At 36.8% G+C, this 26,366-nt stretch overlaps 2 protein-coding genes and 1 pseudogene across 9 annotated transcripts in view; 2 read left to right on the top strand and 1 right to left on the bottom strand.

The window, feature by feature from the left end:
• FGD6 (FYVE, RhoGEF and PH domain containing 6) overlaps positions 1 to 10,122 on the top strand; it is a 99,801-nt gene extending 89,679 nt beyond the window's left edge. For 2 of the 3 annotated variants that reach the window (XM_031463000.2, XM_010989961.3), the window contains exons 19-21: positions 2,726 to 2,854; positions 3,814 to 3,962; positions 6,066 to 10,122. In XM_031463000.2, the coding sequence (XP_031318860.2) occupies positions 2,726 to 2,854; positions 3,814 to 3,962; positions 6,066 to 6,102 (315 nt within the window). In that variant the 3' untranslated portion in view covers positions 6,103 to 10,122. The remainder of the gene's footprint in view (positions 1 to 2,725; positions 2,855 to 3,813; positions 3,963 to 6,065) is intronic. The other variant, XM_064491599.1, reaches the window with a different exon arrangement.
• Positions 10,123 to 11,402: 1,280 nt separating this feature from the next.
• Positions 11,403 to 26,366, top strand: part of NR2C1 (nuclear receptor subfamily 2 group C member 1) — a 35,504-nt gene continuing 20,540 nt past the window's right edge. The window contains exons 1-3 of one of the 6 annotated variants that reach the window (XM_031463009.2): positions 11,403 to 11,653; positions 22,184 to 22,257; positions 25,318 to 25,548. In XM_031463009.2, the coding sequence (XP_031318869.1) occupies positions 22,204 to 22,257; positions 25,318 to 25,548 (285 nt within the window). In that variant the 5' untranslated portion in view covers positions 11,403 to 11,653; positions 22,184 to 22,203. Of the gene's footprint in view, positions 11,665 to 12,091; positions 12,289 to 22,183; positions 22,258 to 25,317; positions 25,549 to 26,366 lie in introns of those variants that run through there. The other 5 variants (XM_031463010.2, XM_031463011.2, XM_031463007.2 and 2 more) reach the window with 5 other exon arrangements.
• Positions 11,614 to 22,052, bottom strand: LOC105097489 (gametocyte-specific factor 1-like; annotated as a pseudogene).

Here is a 26,366-nt window from a genome sequence, read left to right as displayed (position 1 = left end):
ACTGCTCCCTTTACTCCATCGGTTCTCAAAGTGTCCTCCAGAGCAGCAACAGCACCACCTGGGAACGTACCAGAAATGCAGGTTCTTGGGCCCCTCCCAAGCTGTATGGAATCAGAAACTAACAAGCATTCTTGGTGATTCACTTGTAGGCATACTACAGTTTAAGACCCATTGCTTTGCTTATTTGTGGTTACACAGGGGAAGTAAATTTTTCCAGTTCAGTGCTGCAAAAGTCAAAGTGTTCTCAGAAAGCTGTTTTTCTTCTTTTTAAAAAAACTTGAGGTGAAATTAATGTAACATGTAATTAACCATTTTAAAGTATATAATTCAGTGGTATTTGGCGTTTTCACAATGTTGTGTAACCAGCATATTGCTCTAATTTCAAAACCTTTTCATTACCTCATAAACACACCCTGTGTCCATTAAGTAACCGTCCCCATTCCCCCTTCCCTCTGCCTGCTGGCAACCACGAATATGCTCAATGTATTTGCCTCTTCTGGATGTATCATATAAAAGGAGTCATACAATATGTGACCTTTGTGTCTGGCTTCTTTCACTTAGCACAGTGTTTTTGAGATTCATCCAAGTTATAACATGTGTCAGCACTTTGTTTCTTTTTATGTCTGAATAATACTGCATCGTATGTATACACTACAATTTATCCATTCATCTATCCATGGACATTTGGGTTGTTTCCACCTTTTGGATACTACAAATAACACTGCTGTAAACATTTGTGTACAGATTTCTGTGTGGCATATGTTTGCATTTGTCTTGGTTGTATACCTAGGAGTGGAATTGCTTGATCATATGGTAATTCTGTGTTTAACTTTTTGAGGAATTTGGAAGTTGTGTTTTTATTCCAGTGACGTTCAATACATTTTTAGAAATTCCTTTTTTTTTTTTTTAAACATTTAAAAAAATTGAAGTATAGTTGATTTACAATGTAGTATTAGTTTCTGGTGTACAGCATAGTGATTCCATTATATATATATTCTTTTTAATTATTCTTTTTCATTACAGGTTACTATAAGCCACTGCATATAGTTCTCTGTTATAGTAGTATAGAAATTCCTCTTTTGTGGAATTATGTACCCTCAGTACCCTCAGTAATGGCAGGCTATGTCTTTTGAGTTGGATTTGACTTATTTTTTTAATACTGAGATCATTGGAAGGAAAGTTTTGTGAATCATGTGCTTAAGCTGGTTAACACCAAGTTTTTTAAAAAGATGATAGAGGACTGTGTATGGCTATTCAGTATTGTGAATGTATGATTAATAAGTTAATTTTAAAATATTCCTAAAGAAGAATGTACAAAATATTTTGGGCAATGACAGTAACACTTAATGTAAGTACATAGTAGTATCCCAACATAACTACATTTTAGGAGAAACCTCTTTTGAATGTAAACATTCTAATTTTTTTTAAATTACTTGATAGTTTTATGCAAGCATGTTATTTCTGCATACAAATTTACTTGCACTTAACAGATATTTCTAATTTAACATTAGATACAAATTTTCCACTAAACAATTATCATCCTTTTCATGAAATTTATAAGAAATTAATACAATTACTACATGATTAAAGACATACTTTTAAAATTCACAGAGCCCATCTCTATTAGTTTTCTATTGCTGTGTAACAAATTATTGCTAGTGGCTTGAAACAACACACATTTATTATCTCGGGAGCTTAGATGGGAATCTCTGCAGGGCCACAATCAAGGTGTTGGCCAGTGTTGAGTTCTCATCTGAAGGCTGACTAGGGAAGGGTCTACCTTGCTCCTAGAGGATGCCCTCAGCAACTTGCCACATGGGCCTCCCCAGATGGCTGCTTCTTCAAAGCTGGCATGGTGGAAAGGCTCTAGAGCCAGCCTGCAAGCAAGACGGAGTCTGATGTAATGTTAACACACTCAGGGAAATGACATCTCATCACCTTCACCATATTCCATAGGCTAGGGGCGGTCACAGGTCCTGCCCACAGGAGATGGTGCACCAGCCTGATGATCAGCAGGAAGCCACCCTGGGAGTCTGTTCATCATGTCACCAACAAGGCAGTTCCTAAACTTGGCTCTTACATCTCAATTTTTCCTATATTTAAAAAGAGAAAGAAGTTTCAACTGCTGGATTGTAGTCACTGAATACTACCTTTTACCTAGAGATTAAGACATTGTCAGCCTTTTATGAAACAAAATAGGTTTCTTTTCTTTCAGGACAAAATTTGGAGAGCAGAAACTGATCCTTAACATCACCATTAATAATAGAATTTTCTATTTACTTTTCTGTTGATATAGTTTTTAGAAGTCCAAAAATTTATTTTAGGAACAGAGGTAAAGGTTTAAGTAATTTTCCCTAACACTCCAAAGTAAGAGGAGCAGTAAACATATACAGTCCCCAGAATACAGCTTTCAAAAGGCATTTTTGACCTTTGGAATTATGATTCATCTCATGGCAATTCAGAAAACACAGGTGTATCCACAGAGAAATACATACCTACAAGCACAGTTAAACCAGGTAAAATTCTGGAATTTCTAAAAGGAAAGGTTTTACACTCATGGTAATGGCAGTATTCAGTTTGTACGGTAGCAGACTTTGAAAATAAACAGTTTCATTCATTATTATGGTTATTGCTTTCAGCACCAAAGATCAAAAGCAATTTTATTATTTAAAATTTATTTTTTGTTTGAAAACCATTAAACTGTGTATGGGGTTTGCTTATCTAGGTATCAGCAAACACAGAAGATTCTTCTATGAGTGGCTATTTGTACAGATCAAAGGGCAATAAAAAACCCTGGAAACACTTGTGGTTTGTCATAAAAAATAAAGTGCTATATACATATGCTGCAAGTGAGGTAAGATCTGAAATTTAAACATGAGTAATTTGGGGGTCTTGTTTTATAATGCTACTTGGAAGTAATTACAGTGTTTGCTTAATCTGTCTATGATTTTTGTTTCACTTTGCTTTTGGAGGAGATGTTGTTATTTTTGACATGAAAAGTGTCCTTATTTTGTACCTAAAGAGCTCTTACTTAAAAATGTTAGGAATTTTCCGTAGTATTAAAATGTAAGTTTTGGGGGTGTCATGTGACCACTGACTACTAAAGGCAGAGGTTCTTTTTCTTTTTTTTTCGGTGGGGATAGGTGGGAGGTAATTAGGTTTACTTATTTATTTATGATGGAGGTACTGGGAATTGAACCCAGGACCTTGCGAATACTAAGCATGCGCCCTACCGCTGTGCTGTACCCTTCCCCCAAGGCAGAGGTTCTTATCCTTTCTGCTAAGTTCTCTTGGATGACACTCCCTTGACTATCCCCAGGTTGTACTGATCAGGTATCAGCATAGATAAATCGACTTTGTTCTGGGTTATAAACAATTTCTGGCTGTTGGTTCTAATACTACCCTTTTCTCCTACCTGACCATCCTTTGTTCCAGCATCCTATGAAAACCACTTCTCTAGGGTCCAAGCTCTAATTTAGTGGGACTGGGGGATATCACCTTTCTAGAGCTATGTTTTCTGCATCCACAAAATGAAAGTAATGTAATTACTTACCTCTCTTGGTTATAGGGAAATAATATGAAATTCAATGGACATGAACACATTGAAAACTATCTAGCACAGTGTCTAGCTCATTGGGTAGCTGGAGTGGGGCAGCTCAATTAATACTGTTGAGTAAATGAAAAATGAATAAGTTGCTAGAATTACCATTGTTTTATCTATGTGTATAATGAAATTAAATTAGAGCTATATAGATCAAGAGTTTTCAGATCTGAATTTAAAAACCCATCTCCCTTTGTGTCTTTGTAAATTAGGACGTGGCAGCATTGGAGAGTCAACCTTTACTAGGATTCACTGTCACTCAAGTCAAAGATGAGAATTCAGAGTCTAGAGTGTTTCAGCTACTGCACAAAAACATGTTATTTTACATATTCAAAGCAGATGATGCTCACTCAGCTCAAAAGTAAGTAATTTAGGCATATTTATCATACATAAGATTTCAAGTTGGTACTTTAAATGAGTGATGTTTAAAATAACCTACTTTTGTGCATGAGAACAACTAAGAATTTAAATCAGAGATCCAAATTAGAAAGACTTAATGTATTATTCACACTCTTTAGAATTGTTTTAAAGATAGGAGAGAGTATCTGAAATACTTTCAGGAGGCAGAGGGGAGAAGAAAATAGGTAGTTCTGTCCAAAATATTTTGTGTGCACGTGACTCCGAGGAAGCAGCATGATGCTACTCTGCTGAAAGGAAGGGAAGCTGAGGTATTTGACCTCTCCTCCAATGAGGTTAAGAATCTTCTCTTGAAACGTTCTAGGACTTTGGCAATCCAGTGATTCAATTGTGCCACGGAACAGCAGGAGTTTAAACAGCTGCTTGCTAACTTACTTCTTTGGGGAAAAGGTCAAACACATTAAGAGGCTCCCATGCTGTTCCCAATGACTGAGTAGAAGGAAATGGATATCATTTTAGATGAAAAAGGCTGAAACAGTCTCTTCAAAATTCCAACAAGAATATTTATTTAGATGTCATGAGGTGGCTTAACACAGAGAAGCATATCTCTGAAATCAAGCTCCTTTCTGAACAAAACAGTTCGGTTCACCTCCCTTTCATCTGATTTTTATTTTGGCCTCATAAAAATGTTAGTTTTTGTTTTCACTAAGAGGTGCTCATGTTTTCTATTTCAACAGGCTTAAAAAGTACATGTAGATTAAAAAGATTGATTTAAATAAGCAAGGCAGTTAGAATTAATATGCCAGAATTATGTATGTTCTTGAATATTAATCAGGTAGTGTTACAAAAATACCCTATAAGATTTTTTTTTTTTTTTTTTTGGTCTATGTTAGGATATCTAGCCATGGTTAGCTGCTCCTCCAAATAATTTCTTTTAGGTAAAAAAAAAAATTTCTTTTAGGTACTGAAGAATATTTTAAAATTATGACACAAGTATTTTTTTCTTTAAAATTACTTGGATAAAATAGTAATTGCCCTAATATTCTGTTAGATACTATATTTCTCATCATTTTCATCTGTATTCACCATCAAGCTGATAAGCTTTTGAATATACATCTTTTGCTTATATCATTAAATTAACAAGATAGAAATCCCTTCAAGACAGAGTTGAATGTAGTTGGGTGAAAGGAATCAGCTTATTTGTAATTTAGAATTAATACAGGCTAAATTATGTTTCTCTTTGAGCTTATTATTATTATCATATGGGTTGCTCTATTTAAACATTACAAAATAAAAAATATGTTAATTTTAATGGGAACTTATGACTTTAACAGTCTTATAATTATGGTATAACATATGCCATTTGCATTTTAAATTTAAGTTTTTAAAATTCCGTCCTAAAAATTTGAGATAAATCTGTTATAGGCCACTTTTACTAATTAAAGTGAGTGATTTAAAATGTTCCTGTTAAGTTCAGAAGCAATTACAGTACTAGGGAGGTACAAAGAAACTACCTACAAATGTTTTTTTGAATAACAGTAGCTGTGTATGTTGTCAGATAAAACTTTCGAGACAAAAGAATTTTAGAAAGACTTCTGTGAAACTCTGAGACACTTTTATATTGCAAACAAACTTTAGATTAACTGAGCATACACCACTAGATGCTAGATTCCCTTCCATTGAAAATATTAAAACAGGTCTAGACTATAGATGCCCAAGGAATCTCAGTTTCTTAGAATTAAGGGATGAGGAGATGGGGATAGAGCTAGTGTTCCTAAAGGCAGAAAAGGGGTTGAAATAAAGGCCTTTGCAGATATATTCACTTCCAAAATCAATTAAATGGGATCATTAGGACTTCATAGAGCTCTTACATGAAATGGCCCCTTCCTCGTGCCTCATAGAAATAAGAGATGTACTTTTCAGGCCAAATTTGGGTCCAGATTACCAAATAAAGGGTAGTTCCATATGTACAGAATTCTTGTTTGCTCTAGAAAAGACCTTAAATATAATGTTAGGGTAATTGGATGCACAGACACAGCTATTACCTATATTGTCTTAACATGTATTGGATGATTGCATTTTACGAATTAACAAATTTCTCTTCTAGGTGGATAGAAGCATTTCAAGAAGGCACAATATTGTAGCTATATTGGTCTCATCTCCTGTATGATTCCAGAAGGGTGAAATTTCATCAGAATAGAGTAAATGCAGTGCAAAAATTTTATAAATGAACAGTGCCAAGATAAATCCAACCAAAATCTTCATCAAAGAAATTATTTTGTTAGGTATAAGGTATTTTTTTAAATGTCTGTTTTTCATATATGTTATTTATTAAACTTATGATGTTTACTAAATGGTCAGAATTATTTCTGAGAGTGACACTGAATTCTAAAGTAACTTTACTTTAGAAAACAGAAAACTTTTTTTATCTTAATAACTGTATACTGTATTAACTGTTTGTGACACAGTCTGTTCTGTTTTCTCAGTGTGTTTTACAGTGTTAAATTGTAATATTCTCACTAGTGGTAAATATAAAACACACATCAAGGAGCAAACTTCCATGCAGTGTTTGGTTTAGAAATTATGATTATAAAACTGCTGATGAAAAATGCATGTCTTTGAATCAGTCAATTTAGATGAAGTTTTGTATCTTTTAATGGAAAAACACATGGCCAATTTCTACCTCAGTAAACTGTGAAATTCCAGTAAATTATCTAAAATATTTCTACTGTTATGTGTATCTTTTGGCATGAGATAATGTCACATCATCAAGGAATTATAGCAAAGGGATAGAATCTGAGTTTTTATTTAACTGAACTTTGAGCAGGAAAAAGGATGTTTTCATCTGTAGGGGAACACAAGTAATCAACTCTATGGCCTTTACATTAAGTCTAATCTTTTTTTTAAAGCTGCCAGTTCAAAACAAACATAAATGTATTATTTCTTTAAAAAGCAAAACATGGCAAGCATTATATTACATAATGTCCCTTGCTGCTGTAAGTATTCTGAGCCCAAGTCAGGTGGTATTTGCATCTAAAAGAATGTTACATTTCCTCTAATATTGTGAATTAAAAAGTGAACTGGAATTACCATATCACAAACGCACAAATTCTAAAGCCAGTATTAGATGAAACTGTGTACTGTTCATTTTAATACCACTTTGTGTTATGTCTTCCCTGGTAATTAAAAAAAAGGTTTTTTTTTCTTTAATCAACTGCCAGTGTACCTCATTAGGAAGGGTTTATATTCCTAATTCTGGTGCACGTATTGTTTAACGTATGGACGATGTAGATTAAATTGTTGATTACCAGAGGAAAAATGAAATTAACACTATGATGAAAGCCATTCCTGATGTTGAGAATGTACATTTATTGATTGAGCTAAACTAAATATAAATTATCTTAAAAGGCCAGATTATCCATAAAATAGTTCATCAAAGGGCACAAGAAAATTCCTTTCTGCTTTTATATAAAGACTTTCCTAATTCAGTACGATATTTATGGTTGCCAAGAGCAGTCCTGGGTGCCTTTCTGAAGCCTTTTGAATGTCTGTTACAGCACCAGGGTCTCTACTAGATCTAGAGTTGGTTGCTATAGTTTTTCCGGCTGTTGTTTGCTTTGGAATCATTTTAAACCCTCACACAATCCTCACATGCTATCTCCCAAGTCTTTCTGTCACTGTAGGTAAACTAACACTTCTTTGCAGCTTATTAATTTTAACCAAGATAGCATAAATAAGGTTTCCGTGTTAAAAATCCTCCAGTTTTTAGTGTATCCTTTCTGGAGACCAAGGTTATACCTTTTATATAAAGTGTTTCCTTCTGCTTCCTTGGGACTAGCATTTCACAAAAGAAGTTTTTTGGCATTCTTCCCTCCTGTTTTTGAGCTCTCAGCCTTCTTACTACAAGGTTTTTGGTTTAATCAGAATCTAAAAATCATCAGCCAAGGCTATTCTATCTTCCAACAGTTGACCAAATCAAGAACCAGTTAAATACTTAAATACAAGAAACACGGCACAAACTTCTAGTAATTCCACTAATTATATGTGGAACTCATGTATGATTGTGCTAGTTATTTTTTTTAAAGCCGCCAGTTCAACACAAACATAGATGTATTATTTCTTTAAAAAGCAAAATATGGAGAGTATTGTATTACACAATGTCAGAAGAGCAGTTATAAAGCCGAGCCCAAAAGAATGCTGAAAGAAAAATGCCACATTAAACTAGAGGAAGGCTGGCGTTCTTAGTACATGTCTCCCACAAGTGTTCCCCCTTTATCTGTGGCAGATGTCACGTAGAGGACCCTCCAGAGTCTAGGAAAACGAGAAAGTTTATCTTTGGCATTATCCCACGTTTCTGAACCTCCCTCCAACTTCTTTTCCCCTGTTCCCTAATGTACCCAGTATTTTCCTATTGTTCTTTGCCCAAGATAATTAATTCTCTCTTTTTCAAGTACAAGCTTGATTCTTTGACTATATGGTAGCATTTCTTAAAATGAGATCATCAGAGAAACCTTTGTTTAATGCAACGCTGTAATGAAACAACTAAGTGAAGAAGACAACTTTAGAGTGTAGTTTTGTTAGCCAAATGTATAATTTTTTTGGTTGGTAGAAGATATCCAGAAATAGGGAAGGCCTGCTATTTAGTAATTTAGTTAAAACATAAATGTTATCACAGTATATGGTGATATGACTTGGAGTGTGCTTTCATTATACTCGGTTTTTGAAGTTTGAGATCCACTGTAGTCAAATGTAGTCACTGGGACTTCCAGAGAGGTAAATCCTATTTCTCTTTTAATACTGCACACTCCTTAAAGACAGATACTATATATCATATGTATTAGTTTTTCACAAAATACCTACCCTGTAAGACAGTCTTTTAAGAGAAAATACTTGTTGAGGAAAGTAAGGACAGGATTCTTGCCATCTACACCTCAAACGCAGCCCCCAATGTGCCCTCATTATAACTCAATCTTAGACCTACTCTTTCTAACATTCTGCAAGGCTGATTTGCAAGTACCTTTTGGATGTCTACATGAATCCTTCTTAAGCATTTTAAACTTAACATGACTGAAATTTAACTCAGTTTCTTTCCGTTCAAATCTGTTTATTTTCTTCTGCAATGGAAAAACACCATTCTAGGCTCCAGAATCTGCCTCCGAGTATCAACAAGACCCTCTGCAAATATTCTCATATCCTCTCCGTCTTCATTGCTCTTCTGTTACTGCATCAGACCTAGCTCAAGTCCTTCTTACCTCTTCCTAATGAGTGGCATAACTTTTCTTCTAATTCCAATGCTGATTTTAAATGCTACAAGAGTCATCTTGTAAAGCATAGTTCTATTTTCATCCCTGCTCTTTACAGCCTTTATTGGCTTCCCAGTGGCTTGGCATGCAACACTTTTCCTCAGGTATCATACACTGCAGCTAACCCCAACCCAACCTTTCTCTGTTCAGTTTTCTTCTTTCTCACCTCTTCCCTCACCTCCATTTCTGCCTATTTATCCAAGACTTCTCTGTAACAGTTGATCCTAGTCCGTCTCTCCCCTGCCCTCCAGACTAGATCTAGGCTCTCCTTCCTCTATGTTCCCATAGCCTTTAGCTCCTAAACAGACTTTCTTATGGTGCTTGTCACATTCGGTCCTTGAGGACAGCAACTGTATCTTGTTCATCTGAGATTCTCCCTCAGCATCTGGCAGAGTGCCTTGCCTGCACTGGACACTCAGTATTTGGTGAATTAATTAAATTAATTCAAATAGATCTCTCTCTCTTTTTGAGTGCTTCTAATACACAAATATTTTGGAGCCTGTGCTACTTCTAATGTTATTTCCTAAGGGAAAATATCTAGTAGGATTTTTTTTTTTAAGATAAAGATAGTAGTAAATTTTCAAAAAGCCTCAATATCAAATTCCCTTTTTGGGGGGGGAAGGGGGATAGAAGGGGGCAGCTTTCTTTTATGTGAGTTGGTCACAGCATGCTAAAAATCAATCTTAAAAAACTATTGTTTTTTTAAATGACAAATTTCTAGAAACACTTTTCACTTAAAGTGATAATAGTTTGTATCTTATTGTCTATATAGAGATGTAGATCCTTTATAAATAAAGTACTAGCATTGTAAATAATGTTAATATGTATTATATTTATACAAAATAAATTTACTGAATCTACTTTTGGTGTGGTGATGTCTGTTTAAATTTTTATAGTCTTACATTTAAAGATGAACCACACTGGCCTGCTTTCCTGAATCATAATTAGGTGAATCTCTTTTCACCCACAAAAGATATTCCCAAAATAGCTTCTACCTCCAAATTTTAATAAGTCAATTTATTGACTTAAGTGAATTAATTGGATAAGGGGGTAACCCCAAGTGTCATTATAGACATATATATTGGGCACTGAGAATAGAGAAAAGTTCTCAGATTTCCCTTTTCCACTGAACCTATAATATACTTTTTTAGCTTTCACCTTTGGTATCAACTTTAAGGATTTGGTCCTGAATTTGGGCGGATGGAGGAGGGGCTGCCTTAAAACCACCAACCACACAACAAACGATACTAAAAGGAAGAGGAAGACTTAAAAAATGAGGCATAAAACATATTTCCACTTGTTAGGGGTTGTTGCATGCCCCCTTTCTGTTATTTTTCCAGGTTCCAGAAAGAAATGACAGCGGAGATGTTCTCCTTACCAGTGAACCTGTTTTTCCTGACTTGGGTTTCTGCCCTGAATCGGTGACTGCTTTTCTAGTGCCAATCAATACTAAAAAACATACTGAGGACCCCTTCTTTTAAAGTCCAAAACACACAGTACTTCGCCCAAAGTGGGCAGCTCTTTCAGTGCCTCACGTGGCCACGATCACAATGTGGTGTTCTGTCAGTGCCTTTTCATTTTGCAAATCTTTATCGACCATTAGGCATTGTCCTATAAATTTGGGAATACACCACTGAACAAAAGACTAAAGCCAGTCTTCCGGAAGTTTACATTCTAAGGGATTATATTCTAGCTTCATTTAACTATTGTACCCATTTACTCTCAAGAGTTGATTCATTAAACTTTGCCTTAATATATAAGATTCTGCCCCAGCTTTTTAAATTTAAGTGTTTTTTTTTTTTTATATTTTATTGGGATCTAACGTTTTGTTAGTCTAACAAACCTTTTAGTTTAAGGTAAGAGCCTATAACAGAGCCCACTTTTCCACAAGTAAAAAACCGAACTGTCTAAAACTGGTTAGGTTATCTATTTTTGCTCAAATCTGAACAGTCTCAAAACTTCCGTTTAAGGACCGCCTTTTGCAAACAAGACGCTAAGCGCAGGCGGCTTCTGAAAGTTCCCATTAGGGCTGAGTGGCTCTGGCGGGGCAGTCTCCCTCCTTTACGATAGGGGGCAGCCGACTTTCAGGGGCTTAGTTCTTTCATCCCTCCACTAGGAACGTCACGACCTGCTCTCGCCGCCTCGTTACTCCACTAGTGCGCAGGCCCCGACGGGAGCGCGCACCGAGGAGCTGAGGGAGGGGTCACGAACTCTGACCCCCCCCCCCAAATACACAAACGCAGAAAGCTCCTTACCCCCATTTTTTCTTAACCCTCCCTGCTTCAGCTTTCTCCAACGTGTCTCTTCCCGGAGTCCCCCGCCCCAGCAGCCGCCGCAGTGGGACTGACCGGTCTACGCCCGGCACAGAACGTAGCTCGGTAGAGAAGCGCCGGTAAGAGCCGGGTGAGGAGAAAAGCGGCCGCACCCGGGACGGGGGCGGGGGGGTTTCTTTCCTCCAAATTGCCAACAGGCGCGCCCCCAGCCCTCCCAATAGCCTGCGGCTTCGGCCGGGAGAACCCGCACTCTGGCGGTGCGGCGGCGCGCTGCTCCGGGTGGGCTGGGAGCTCGGAGAGCGGCCGGAGCGCTCGGGCCCACTGCGCGGGGCTCTGACAGAAGCCCAGGCCGTAGCGGGGCCAGGAGCCCGGAGAGGGGCCTGGGCGGCGGGCGCGAGAGGGAGTCCGCGAGCGGCTGGGCGCGCACCGCAGCCTCTCCCACGGCGCCTCTGACCTTTCACCTACAGGAAAAGCTTCCGTCTCGGCGCCGCCGCCTCTTCCCCCGCCTCAGGGAGTCGCGCGGCGCCGCCGCGGGCCCGGGGGGCGCAGCGTGGGCTCGGCCGCCGGCGGGACAGGGGAACGGCGGGCCTGAATCCCCTTCACCTCGGGGCCTCTTAACTAATTCTCGGGCTCACACAGGACCCACGGAACAACGCCCTCAACTTTCCCAACGAGTTGGGTGGGCGTGCGCTGCCTCTGGACCTGTATCTTTTGAGAAATAAAACGAAACAGCCCTGGGTCCTCACTGTACTGGGTAACTCCAACCTTCTAGTAGCTCTTTTGTTAAGAAACTCTGCCTCCAACTCCTGCAGATACCGTAGTTTTATGAATGACAAATGTTACCAAGTTGTAACCTTCACGAAGTAGGTTGACCTATTTAAAAAAAAATAGTAATAACTGGGGACAAAAAAAAAAAAAAAAGACTTGAAATAAAGGCCTGTAGGGTTTTTGTGCCTCCGAAACTTGTAAATAGGCCTTCGACATTTGAGGGTTTTAAACAGTTTACTGTGTGGTTGGGTGAATGGTCGGTACATAATGACCGACCATTTAAATTTTGCTTGTATGTCAGTTTGGTAGATCTGAAGATATACTTCTATTTATTCTTACAAATAAGGGATCACGTGAACTGTAACTAAGTTCATCATTCTTTGTAGGCGACATTTCAGTCATTTTTTTAGGAATGGTTTTGAGGGAGACACAAATCAAAAGTAGCAAACATTACCCAAATATCTACTGTTTGTTTGCTACACAAAGAATATAATTCCTGCCTTTGGGAAATAGAAAAGACGAAAGAAACAGCATATAATAAAAAATTAATAGTATATCTATATGCCGTTTTTGAGTCATATAGGACCCTCTGCAATCTCCTAAAATCTTTTATGAAAGCAATGGCCTGTCTCTAGAAAAATGCACCTTTACATAAAATTTTGCATACAATATTAGAAGTCCACAGAAGTCTGTTCTTGAATCCTAGTTAACAACCTTAGTATACACAGTAAATGCTGTACCCATCTAGAAAGATTGAATTAAAAACAAACAAAAACCCATTAGAACTGAGTCTTAAAGTTGGAATGGAATTTAAATGAAGGAGGAGGAGCTTGTAATGATATATTGGGGGAATAAAGAACAGTTTCGTTTGTCCTGAACAGAGGCCCTTCTGGGACTGATAGGTGGTAAAAGGGGAAGATGAGGAAGTCAGCGTATAAAGGAACACTCCTTTGTGTCTGCAGTGAGTGGTAGGTGTGTTACAGGGGCCGAGTAAATACTGGAAAAAATAGCAGGAGAAGGCTGAAACTATTTTTTGACCATTAAAGAGACTGGTGGTTCTGAAGCAGGAAAATAAGGATGTGTTTCAGTTCTGTAAGCATCTTGAGATCTTGCTATTTGTCAAAGGTGCTGATGCAAACATGCCTTCTAGGGGCTTTTCATATACACAAAGTTGCATATATTAAATATAGATCCAGGAAACTCAATTCTGGCAGTATCTGAAGTTACACCCGAAGAATTCTTAACTTGAAGGCCTTGAACTGGCCACAGGAGGTTTTATGAACAACTTGAAGTTCATATACCATCATAGCATGAGTAAATATGAACTTGTTTTCTGGTGAGGGAAACCTTAACTTCCATCAGGTTTTCAAACAGATGTTTGACCCCCCCACCAGAAAAAAATATATTATTTTACATCATATTCTCAAGTTTTCTTTGACTGCTTCACAGAAAAAATACATTATGTATCATGACTCAACACCCACAGAGAAATTAAATTGAAATAAGTCTTCACAAGACTGTTTTTGCCCTCACTGTACCTGGTGCAGTATTTTCTATTCTAATTTCCTCTTTTAAAAAAACAATCCTGACCTACTCTATTTACCCATCCATAGGCGGCTCACAACAGGAAGTTTGCAAAACACTGCTTTGGGTGACAACAGACTACAGTTAGTTGATGGAAATGGGACTGGTGGGGAAAGAATGAGGGCGCAGAGCAGGTGCTGGGGAAAGAAAGTGAACTGCATTTGATGTAGAGAGCACAGACTTTAATTTTTGAATCTGAATGGAGGAAGGATGGCATCGTTGACACTGCTTTTTTTTCCTGTGGGGAAAAAATGTAAAATGAGATCAAGGTAAATGTGTAAAAAAAAAAATCAGAGCCAAAAATGTAGGACTGTATCTTCTGTATGTTAATTAGCTCCAGAGTATTAAAGGCAGCATCCTTAGGCTTTTTTGCTTTGCCCCTCAGGTTGGTAAAAATACTTACACTTCAATGCTTAACTCATGTCTCTTCTGTAAGGTCTTTCAGACCCTCCCTCTCCAGTGTGGTGGTTCTTCTGACTTCTTGCTCATTTATTGAGCACTTTGTTCATTCAGCTAACTTTCAGGGACTGCCTCTTACCTGTAAGAGACTGTTACCCATTGATACAGGTATTTTCAGTTAAACTGATTTTTACAACAACTTTTTGAGGTAGATTTTATCGAATCCATTTCATTTATGAGCAAATGGAGCCTCAGGTTAAGTGACTGACATGTAGTCAGACATTTAGTAAATAGTAAAAATGGGGTTGGAAATTTGATTTATTGACTTGAGGTCTGGGACACTCTACTCCCTATATAAACCCCTCCTTGTAGTTCTTTATTTTTCTCTTTATCACTCCTTCCTAGTTTGCTTCACAGCATTTAGTACATGGTAATTTTCTAAAATCTGTTTTCTCGCTAAAATACAAGCTCCATGAGGCCGAGATCTTTTCTGTCTTATTCACTGTCAAGTTCCATAGTCTCACAGTGCCTGGTAAGTATGTTTCAGTAAATAGTTCCTAAGTTCAGGTGTCAATACTAGGCACTGTTAAACACTAGAGGTTCATTGAAAAACTACACAGTTCTTTTTCCTTAGAAGTCTTTTATTGGAGATGGTCATCTATGCAGATAACAGCAGGGTGCTTTAGAAAATAAAGGGGCACAAGATACAGAAGGCTATAGATGAGAGAATGCTTACTTTTCTGATTATAATATGAGATACCCATTCAGAAAGCATAAAGAAGAAAATAAGTGGTCCGTAAATCACCACTTAGAAAGTCATAATTAACATTCTTGCATGTTTTGCATAAAATCAGTTGTAAATGTAATTTTCTTCATATTTGCATTTAGTTTGTCATAAGCATTTTTTCTTCATCGTTAAACGTTTTCTTATACATGATTTTAACAAGAATATTTTTTGCACAAATCTTTGTCCTTTGTCTTTGCTAAAATGCCTGCTTGTCAGTAAGGCCGTCTCTGACTTCTTATTAAAAATTGCACACATGCACCCCTTCCAGCATTTTCTGTCACTAGTCTCTGCTCTGCTTTTCTCCATTCCACTTTTTACCATTTGTTGATATTGTATATTTTGTTTGCTGTCTGTTTTACCTCATCAGAACATAAATTTTACAAGGGGAAGTTTTAGGATTCTTTGCTGTATCCTTAACACTTAGAAAAATGCCTAACCCATAGTGAGTTCTCAACAAGTATTTAAATTTTACAAGGGGAAGTTTGTTTTAGTATTCTCTGCTGTATCCCTAACATTTAGATAATACCTGACCTAGAGCAAGCACTCAAGTATTTGTTGAATGGAAAATATCAAATGAATTATTGGCCCCATGAGGATAAACATTTTTAAGGCTCTTGATACACATTGGCAAATTACTTTTCTTGAAAGATTATAACAGTTTATACTTACAATAACAATATGTAAAAAATGCTTATTTTTCTTCAGTTTTTGGAGTTAAATTTAGTCTTGAAAAACATCAGGTTGACCTAGTGATTCCTTGGTATGCAAGGTAGAGAGAGAAACCATTAGTAAAATCATGGAAGTATGAATCAACATGGTCAACTCAAGGAATTGCAGGTAGTGCATATGGCTAGAATGTACGGTTTAACCAATAACACCTCAGACCCTGTAGTTAATGGCAAGGCTTTGAAGGATATTAAGAGGTAAAATAGTATTAAATATATATGTTAGAGCAGCCTGGCAGCACAATGTTAAAGTAGCAATTGGGTGAATGTTATTGGACTTTGAGGTCAAGAAACTGGGAGATTAGTTATAGTTTGAGTTGTCTTCATGGACACTGAAGTCACCTATGTTGATGGCAGGAAAGGGACAACAATCAGTGTCAAAATCTTCAATGATATTGGAACAGAAGTTAATAAATGACAATAAAAGTCATTAAAAACTATGATGTAACTGGCTTAAATAAATCTGGCAGAGTTTTTGGTGTGGGAAAAAATAAGCCTTGTTCAGAAGACTACAACATTTAAGTGTCCGTGAGACCTGTATACACTACGTTGTTATACATGTCTATACAAAGTACATAGTTTTGTGCTCATTTGCCTGTTTTTTTTAAATACCTTATTGTCTTTAAAAATAATGATACCTGTTAAATTTAATTTTCTTAAGAAAGCTGTATCTCTTTTCCCTGTTACTGAATTCTCCTTCATGAATCTCCTCATTTTCCCTTAACAGCTGGGAATAAAATCTGGACTGGTATCCCAAAACTAATTTGATTCTTTTCAAACTCTGTCAGTAGTCCCTGCCCATCAAGAAGATTCGGTATATCAGTACCTCAGGGTAACTAGTTATTCTTAATATCTTTTGTTTCATGAGGAAGTATAGCAGCCTCCAGTCCTTAAGATGCCAGGCCTCCAGTTCTTAATATTGAGGATCGCCAGGCTGCCTTGCCTTTATGCTTTTGAACCAACTTTCAGAAAAAAAGTTTTTGGTATATTTGATGTGCCTGAAAAAAATTCATCAAAATTCATTTTATTTTGTGAATTCTCAAGAAACTTTGGAAGTTATTTAAAACAACTTAGCTGTGAAGCTAAATTTGTCCTTTACTGAAGAACTCCCTAAGCAAGGAATTAGAAGGACCTTGATCTGGAAGTACTAAAAAAGTAGTACTGGCATAGTACTTTATCAGAATGAGGGCTTTTCCCACTTCTTTTAGGGGTTTCTCCAACTGGTAACAAGAAAATTGGAGTTAATGCTGAATTAAAGTTTTGATTAGCTTAGTAGTGTTGAGTGGACTTCTGATTGAAGAGTTTTGTGTAATCAGTATTGATCAGTAGTGCATCAATTTACAAATCGAAGTGATTGCCTTGCCCATGATTACATCAGTAGCCATGTCTATGCTAGTCCCTATCTTTTGGTAAATAGGCCTTCCAAAAACAGACACTGTCAATCATGTTAGCATTCCTTTCGCTCTTTCCCTGACCCACCTGCAGTGATTAATCCAAGAAATGATTACATAACCTACACTGGGCCAATCAGAATCCATTACCAAGGTTTTTAAATTGGAATTAAGAGAAGAAGACTACTTTTCCTTTCCTGGTGCTTTACTACAAAGGTGAAAATAACAAGCCAAATAGGGAGACGCTTCAGGATAGAGATAAGGTGATGTCTGATACCATCAGGAACCCTAGCTCCAGTTTTTCCCAAGGTCCTGGCGGTGTGTGTTATGTCCCCTTTGCCCCCAACTTTTTTTTTTCTTCTACTTTTAGGATGGGGTGTTTAAACTAGCAGTAGTTGAGTTTTTATCACAACTGGAGTGACTAATGCATTCTCATAAATACCTGCTTTCATTCCAAATATCTATTTCATTCTCACCAATTTCTGTCATTTCCCCCTTGCTAGTATTTTTGTCTATCAAAGTGAATAATACTGTCCTCTGAAAATTTCTGAATTTTAGTAAAGCTTAATAAACTTGGATAGGATTTGAAATTAATTTAGTCTGCCCTTATTTTTTGTAAATGGTGAAATTTTTTGAAGTGAACAAGATTACATGATATATTTGAATTATTTCATGAATCTATTTACATGTTAATATTATTTTCCTGGGTAGTTTAATGAGAGAAATGAGTAGTGATGAAAATAGGATTATATATAGATTTGACTTTGTAACATTGGATCACTGCCTTCTTAGGCTCGAATCTTAAGGTAAGTTAATAAGGTGGCTTGACAGACTCTAACATGCTTTACAAGTGGAATATGATAGTTTGAGGTTTCAGTGGAAGATACATTTGATTGGAGAGGGGTCCAAAGGGAAAAGGTTGTTCTTAGTCTTCCTTCTAGTTAAATTTGTTTCCCAGATTCTTGTTTCTGTTTTGCTCAGTACAAATTGAGATATATGATAAATGAAGTGAGTAATCTAAAAACTTGCCATGAATATTAACCAGTCTGGATTACATGGACCTGTAAAACATATGAGACAAGGGCTCTGGAATACTGCAGTGGTGATAGAGTTTGTATAGAGAAATAGAAAATTGATGTGTTGGATCATAAAGTAGAATTCGCCAAATACATGTGCATATTTTTCTAAAGAGGGTGTGTAGCTTTAGTCAGATTCTTGAGGGAGTCTGTAACTCCAAAAAAGGTTAAGAATCCATTGTAGTTTCTCTCTCTTCTCTTCCTAAATGGGGGGGGGGTGGAGGGGGGGGAAGGATATGAATATCTCTCAATTCAGTACTCATGGAATAGAATATTCATGCAGTACTTGAAACAGAATACTATTCCGTGAATATTAACATTCAAATAAATTAGCCTTATATTACCTGCAGCGTTGCTAATGTCAAAGTATGCAATTAAACATGCCCTCATACTTTTTGGCTTCTGTGGCAAAAATAATAGTTGATCTTAGTGTAATTGTTAGGTTGTAAAGTAGTAGCAAGATTTGAATTTGGGCCTTCCTATTTATATACTTTTAAGTAATCAAACAATAATAATATATAGAAATAGTTTTAATTTTCATTATGAAATAGCTTTTTGGAGTCTTGTGTTCTTAACACTTGATGATTTTGGGGTTTCTGGAAAAGATTACTTTTCTTTAAACTATTTTTTGTTATTTCTAGGTAATTTTTTACAGTAATGTGTTATTTAAATTAAAAAAAAAGCTTATTCAGTGAAAAATAAATCTCTGTCTCATCTCTGTTCCCAAACTACCAGTTCTTCTCCCTGAAGGTAGTCACTGTAACCAATTTCTTATGTGTTCTCCAGGTAGTTTTTCCTCTCTCTAGATAGCATTTGAAAGCTTTCTTTACATAAATCTTTTACATTTCTTATTAGATATATGCCTAAGTGTTATGGGCTGAATTGTCTTCACCCAAAATTTATTTATATGTTGAAATCCTGACCCCTAGTACCTCACAGTGTGACTATTTGTAGATGAGGCTTAAAGAGGTAATTGAGTTAAAATGAGGTACAGGCCCAACCTAATTTGACTTTTGTGCCATAAGAAGAGGAAATTACAACACAGACGCAAAAAGAAGATGTGAAGATACAGAGAAAAGATGGCCAACTCCAAGCTGAGGAGATAGGTCTCTGAAGAAATCAACCCGGCTGACAGCTTGTTTCACACTTCCAGCCTCCAGAATTGTGCGAAAATGCATTTTTGTTGTTTAAACTACCTACCATTTGCTACTTTTTAATGTCAGCCTTAACGAACCAGTCATTGGTCCTGGGAAGTGGGGTATGCTGTAACAAATACCTAAAAAATTTGGCACTGGAAAATGGGTGAAGGCTGGAAGAGTTTTGAGATGCTTATAGGAAAACACATTGCCTTGAAGAGATTGGTGATAAAAATGTGGATGTCAGAGGTGATTCTGGTGAGGATTCAGAGTAAAAGAAGAGAGCTTAGAAAAAGCTGCTGTCATCTTAAAGATACACATATATCATCATGAACAGAATGTTGTTAGAAATATGAACATTAAAGGTACTTCTGATGAGATCTCAGATGGAAATGAGGAACATGTTATTGGAAACTACACAAAAGGCAAACTTTGTTATAAACTAGCAAAGATTTGGCCCCACTGTATTCTAGTGTTTTGTGGAAAGTAGAACTAGTAAGTGATGAACCGGGATATTTATCTGAGTAAATTATTTCTAAGTAAAGTGTTTCAGACATAGCCTAGTTTCGAAGTAAAGTGTTGAAGACATAGTTTCTCCTTGCTACTTACAGTAAAAATGTAAGAGAAGAGAGATTGAATTGAAAAGGGAATTATTAAGGAGGCATTGCTTTGGAAAGATCCCCACTGTTTTCCGTATTTGCTGCAAATAATAAATCCTCCCTTCTCCTGGGAAAGAAAGAAAGAAAGAATTGTTAAGAAAAATGGAACCAGAACATGAAGATTTTGAAAATACTCAGTCTATTATCCATATTGCAAAAAAAGAAAGCTGTTCTGGAGAGACTCCCCAAGGTGTGCCTGGACAACCATTTGCTAAAGAGATTATGGGCGTGTGATTTATTAATCCAATCAGCCATCTCAACAGAAGCCAGGAAGAGAGATGGGATTATCCAGGAGAGATCTGTAGAGGACTGTCTTGTCTAATGGCTTGGACCCCCGTTAATTGCATGGGAGGCAACATGATTTTTGAGAATTTTATGGTGGCAGAAATGTTACCAGCTTGGACTGAAGGGGACACAGATGGGGTGAAATGAATGAAGGCTATTGGACTTCTGGGATTCTGCTGGATGGGCCAGTAGAGCTGTTCAGTTTTGAACATGTTATCCTTCAAGAAAAGGGAAAAATGACCCCCAAAGTTGGGTCAGAGTTTGGCCGGGCCTCACTGCCACCATGATTCCAGAGCACACAGACCTGGGGAACAGCTGTCTCCTTAATTGGTTCCAGAGAGGTTGAGGCCAGTACTTTGCAATCTACTTAGAAACAACTGAATAATTAAGCTAAATATTATATATTGCTTTTAGTACAAGTAATTGAACCATTTAATATTTATAAAGTATTTGAAAGAAAAACAGTTCAGATACTTTGACAATTAATATTAATTACGGAATATTAGTAGGTTTATGACAGATAATAAATAATATGGTAAAGTCAGAAATAATTTTTGTATTCTTGACTACCTGATAGAAAAAGCAAAAGTCAGAGTCAACTCGTTAATCTTACTAGCTCTCAAATCCGTTTGAAGATACTTTTACATTAAATTCAAATTAACCTTAACATGTAAGAAATTGCCACAGATGACGAACAATCACAAAATTCTAGAGAAATCTTCTGTTCTTCTGAATGAATGCAATTATTTTGTCAGTTTTTACAGTAGGTTGATTTAAAAGTGTGTTAAATGGCTACAGTGATGTGTTTACAGAGTTGCCCTTATTTAATTAATAAACTACTCCTAATCTATCAGAGTTCTGTTTAGGCTTCAGTATCTTTGAAAAGTGAAATTGTTTGGCATTGAATATTTTTTTAAATAGACACTTACAAAATTTGTAAAAGCAGAGAGAATAGTTTCATGAGCTCTAGTATAAATTTCACCAGTCTTCAGTAATTGTCAGCCATGGCCAGTCTTGTTTATTCCTTCTCATCCCCACCTCCACAACTGAATTTTTAAGAAAAATTTCTATAATTAGCCTAGGAGGAAAAAAAATGAAGAACCCACTGTAGCAGGAAGAAGCAGAAGTCTTCTAGGGTTTGGCATTTGATGAGATAGGTATTCAGTTACTGTGCATTTCCATGGCAGAACATATGGCAGACTTGGGAACGCCCAGAAGTGAAGCCAGGTTACTCTTAATTTCCATAACTGTGTTGCTCTCGGGGCTGTAGTTGTCTGTGTCCCAGACAAATGCGATGCGTGTCTGTTTCCATAAATTTTTATCTCCGTCTTCATTGAAAGGATGGCACTGCCATGTGGTCTCAGCCAGAGTCTCTTGTCCAAGGTTCCTGGTTTAGTTGACTACATCCTGCTCAATACAGCTTTTGTCATCACAACTTGAGATACTGTGACTGATTTCTGCCCAAGGAACCTGATGGCAAGCATTGATGGGGCAACTAGCCAGTTTGCACTGTCAGGATGATTATTTCTGCACTTGGTAAGATGATAAGGAAACCTGCAGGCCCTGATCTGGTGATTTTTATCATAGGGGCATTGTAATAGCTTTTGAGAGTCCAGGGAATCAATGTAAGTTTCTTCCATGTTGGAGGTGAAGGAGCCAAATCCAAGTGCTCAGCTAAGACACTCTTCCCACATTCGCCTTCACCCACACCCACACCCCAGCAGCCACAACTGCATTATTTTGAAGTAAATCCAAACAGTCATACTTTCATTTGTAAGTTGTTCAATAATTATGTTTTATGGGTGTAATTGTGAAAAAGCATCTTTTTATTTTTGGCAGGACATTTTGGCAATTAAATCATGGCAACGATAGAAGAAATTGCACATCAAATTATTGAACAGCAGATGGGAGAGGTATGTCTAGTTTATTCTTCATTCACTGATTCACCAAACTTACTTACATCAAATGTAGTATATACTAGGTTTTGGAGTTATAAGAGATAAAATATACCCTTGACTTTAAGTTAACTTTAACCTAGTGAGAGATACTTGAATAATCAGACAATCATGATAGATACGGTATATGCTATGATAGATCATTGTATAGAGTGTTATGGGAGCCCAGAAGAAAATTTAATGAAGAGTTGTGGTGGGGTGTGGGGATCTGGTCAGGGAATATTCTTGGAGGGTGTGAAATCTAAGGCTAGTCCTAATGGACCAGTGGGAGGAGATCCATATCAATAGACAGATCTTCATTTTTAAACAGTTACATTCTAGTAAGAGGTAGTATAATGCAGAGGTTTTCCAAGTATCATCTAGGGACTCTTTCAGAGAGTCAGCAAGGTCAAAACCATTCTCATAGTAATACTAGAATGTTATTTGCCTTTTCACTATCATTTTCTCACAGGTGTATTGTATAATTCTTCCATAGGCTACATGACTTGTGATATGTGATGAAACATGTCAGCAATGAAAAGGTGTACATAACTCATTGAACCAGTGTTTCCCAAATGACTAACGCATGATGTTACAAAATCACTGATGAGTACAAGATTCAAATGCAGGATAGACCAACGGCTTTTAATACAGTTTCTGATTCCACGTTGCAACTAACCTTTAAGAAGCTTGTCAAGTTTTGGTGTCACATCAAAAAACAGTTTACACAGTTTGAAGAAGCTGTTAAGATATGCTTTCCCCTTTTACTCAATAAACATAAGGCTGGATTTTCTTTATATATTTTAACCAAAACAGCATACTACACCAGATTGAATGCTCAGGCAGGTATGAGAATCCAGCTTCTGTTAAGCCAGACATTAAAGCAGTTTGCAAAAATGTAAATCAGTACCACTGTCCCCACTAAACTTTCATTTGTTTGGAAAATATACTTATTTTTCCTTAAATAAATATTATGTTACTTATGTTAACATTAGATGGGTTATTTTTTAAATGAATTAATTTTTTAAAAATTTTCTATTTGAATTTCTAATATGATAAATATCAATAGTTATAACCTACATAAACAAAAGTCCTTTGGGCTCTCGGTGATTTTTTATTTTTTGGTGTTTAGAGGGATCCTGAGACCTGAGAACTGTTTCGTAATCTATTTACTGTTCTTTATTGATGACCACTTATACTGCTTCAGTTTTCAACAATAATAATGCTACATTAAACATCCTTTTACCCATCTAAGCAAAGTGCTTCAACCTGATGACAGTTGGATCCTGCATGCACCTAATACTCTTGTCTCTAAGAAATAAGTGTGAACCATTAAATTTTTATTCAGTTCATAGTGAATATTACTGATAGAAATATTCTGAAATAAAATTACATTAGCTTAAACCTTACATGGTAAAATTACAGATGAACTGATTCAAAGTCACATCTTATAGGTATCATTGAAAACTGCAGAAATTGTTAGGTTGGAGACTAGACTTGGTAGATATAATCTATGCAAAATAAAATTGACAACAGTTAAAACTGCACCCAGCAGAATAGGACATGGTAGAAATAATGGTCAAAGAAGGAAAAACAAATTAGCAGCCACCATAATCAATACAATCTGCTCTAGACAAAAAGTAGTGATTCAGAACTTTGCTGTAAATTTTGCATAGAAAATAATCTTGATGAAAATAATTCAGAGAAATGGAAAAAAGTTGGAAAGGAAACAACTTTGCCATTTTAAAATTGAATCAAAGAATTTAACTAGCTTAATGAGTTTATTCTGTAAAACGTTTGCTCAGCAACAGCAAAAACCCTCAATACTAGGCTAGTTCTCCCTATTCATGAACTTGCTTTTCCCCAGACTACTTCATCTCAGTAGATGGCAATTCTGTCCTCCCAACTGCTCAGGCCAAAATTTCATACTCCTCCTCAACCCTTCTTTCCTCATATTCTATATCGAATCCATCATCACATCTTGCACCTCTCCCTTCATAAAATAATCCAAATCAAATAATTTTTCACCCATAGCATGGCAACTACCCTGATCTCAGCCAATATCTCTGCCTATACACAATTCCCAAATGCTGCCAGTTATCTGTGCAATAGCATCCTTTCTGGTCTCCCTTAATTCTATTCTTGAACATTCATAGTCTGGTCTTGACACTAAATCTAGAATGATCCTTTTTGCAAAAGATCCTGTCCTCTGCTCTGTAAACACTCCAGTGGATCTCCATGTCACACAGTAGGAAATCAGACTTTGTATGGCCTACAAAGCCCTATTCAGTCTGGTCCCTGCTGACTCTCAGCTCCCACCTCTTACTACAGATCCCTCTCTTCCATTCTCTTTCACTCACAAAACTCTTGCTGTGCCTCTTGCCTCAGATGTATTGAACATACTTCCTGCACCACAGGCTTCCTCTACCTGGGGTGCATTTCCCCTAGCCAGTCCTAAGCCTTGGTCTGCTACTTCACTCAGGTCTTTGTAAAAATGTCATTCTCATCATCCTCATTTCGTCAATGACTCTCACCTTCCCCTGCTATATTTTACTTTGTATACTTTATACTATGTGACAATATTACTGCTTATTTGGGTTTTATCTGCCTTTCCTCACTAAAAGCTTTATGAGAACAAAGGTTTTGTTTTGTTTATTGCTGTATCTGGGGACCCAGAACAAACTGTTTGGCAAATAGAATACACTCAGTATATGTTTGTCTAAATGGAAGGTGGAAGGGAAGGGGAAGAAAAGAATGAATCAAAATAATGAGGTCCAAATATTCTTACTATTATATTTTTATTTGTATATTCATTTATTTCTGTAGGATAAGATGTCATGGAAATAGAATTGCTAGATCAAAAGATGTGTGTGAGTGTGTGCGTACACGCTCGCGCGCTTGTGCACGTATTATATTGAACATATGTATATAAAGGTATGCTTTTCAACTCTGGCTTTGTCTGAAAGAATGAGAAAAGTGGGTCCTTAAGGAAGAAAAGGCATTAAATTGAATTGATTACTAATGACACGATTGTGTTAGATTGTTACTGAGCAGCAAACTGGCCAGAAAATCCAGATTGTGACAGCACTTGATCATAATACCCAAGGCAAGCAGTTCATTCTGACAAATCACGATGGCTCTACTCCAAGCAAAGTCATTCTGGCTAGACAAGATTCTACTCCAGGAAAAGTTTTCCTCACAACCCCAGATGCAGCAGGTGTCAACCAGTTATTTTTCACAACTCCTGATTTGTCTGCACAACACCTCCAGGTAAATAACTAAGAGTTTATTTTTATCTTACACTTGAAAAAAATTAAAAATTTGTCATAAATTTAAGTCCTGACATTAAGACTTTATGTCATACATGTTCAGTAGGGAAAAAATCTTGGCATAAAATTATGTGCTGCCCTCTTGTATGGGCCACAGTACTGTTCCTCACACCCATGTGTTTTGGGGGTGGGGTTTAGTTGCATACAGTAAGATCCACTCTGGCTTTTTTGACCAAGAAAGATTTAATAAAAAATATAGAGAGCTAATAGAACTGTTAGGAACGCTGAAGAAATAGTTGTAGGTCAGCTTTCCAAGAATAACTACTGGAGCATGCTTCAGAAGTTGCTTCTATGTGACCTGATGCTTCTACAGTTAGGAAACTTCTAAATCTATCTATACAGAATTCTGTAGCTGCAGTTTTCAAGACCAAGCTTCCTGTGCCTCAAACAAACAGCTGTCAAATCAAGAAATTGTTAATAGCTGCCAGCTTTGTCACTTTTGATTCCTCTGTTGTCATCTACATCTTCATCTTCATTGATGTAGCAGGCATCAGTGAAGGTCTGCTCTAACATTGGAACTCAGTCGTGTAGATTAACTTTACATCGTTTAAATTTTTGCTAGTTATACATTATTTTTCAAAGAGTTTAAGGCTTTTATGTACTGCACTCCTATGGTTATGTAACTACTTTTACCATTGGTTGCTATGATTGAATACAAATACAATGAACCTTTAAATTTGCCTCCAGAGACTGGCAGGGAGTATCCACTTAAAATTGGATTCATATTTTGTGATGAAAAACGGATCAAAGAAAATTCCT

Source organism: Camelus dromedarius, chromosome 11 (assembly GCF_036321535.1).
Source record: "Camelus dromedarius isolate mCamDro1 chromosome 11, mCamDro1.pat, whole genome shotgun sequence".
Taxonomy (NCBI): domain Eukaryota; kingdom Metazoa; phylum Chordata; class Mammalia; order Artiodactyla; family Camelidae; genus Camelus; species Camelus dromedarius.
Note: the sequence above shows the minus strand (reverse complement) of the source record. Positions and strands in the feature narration are given on the sequence as shown.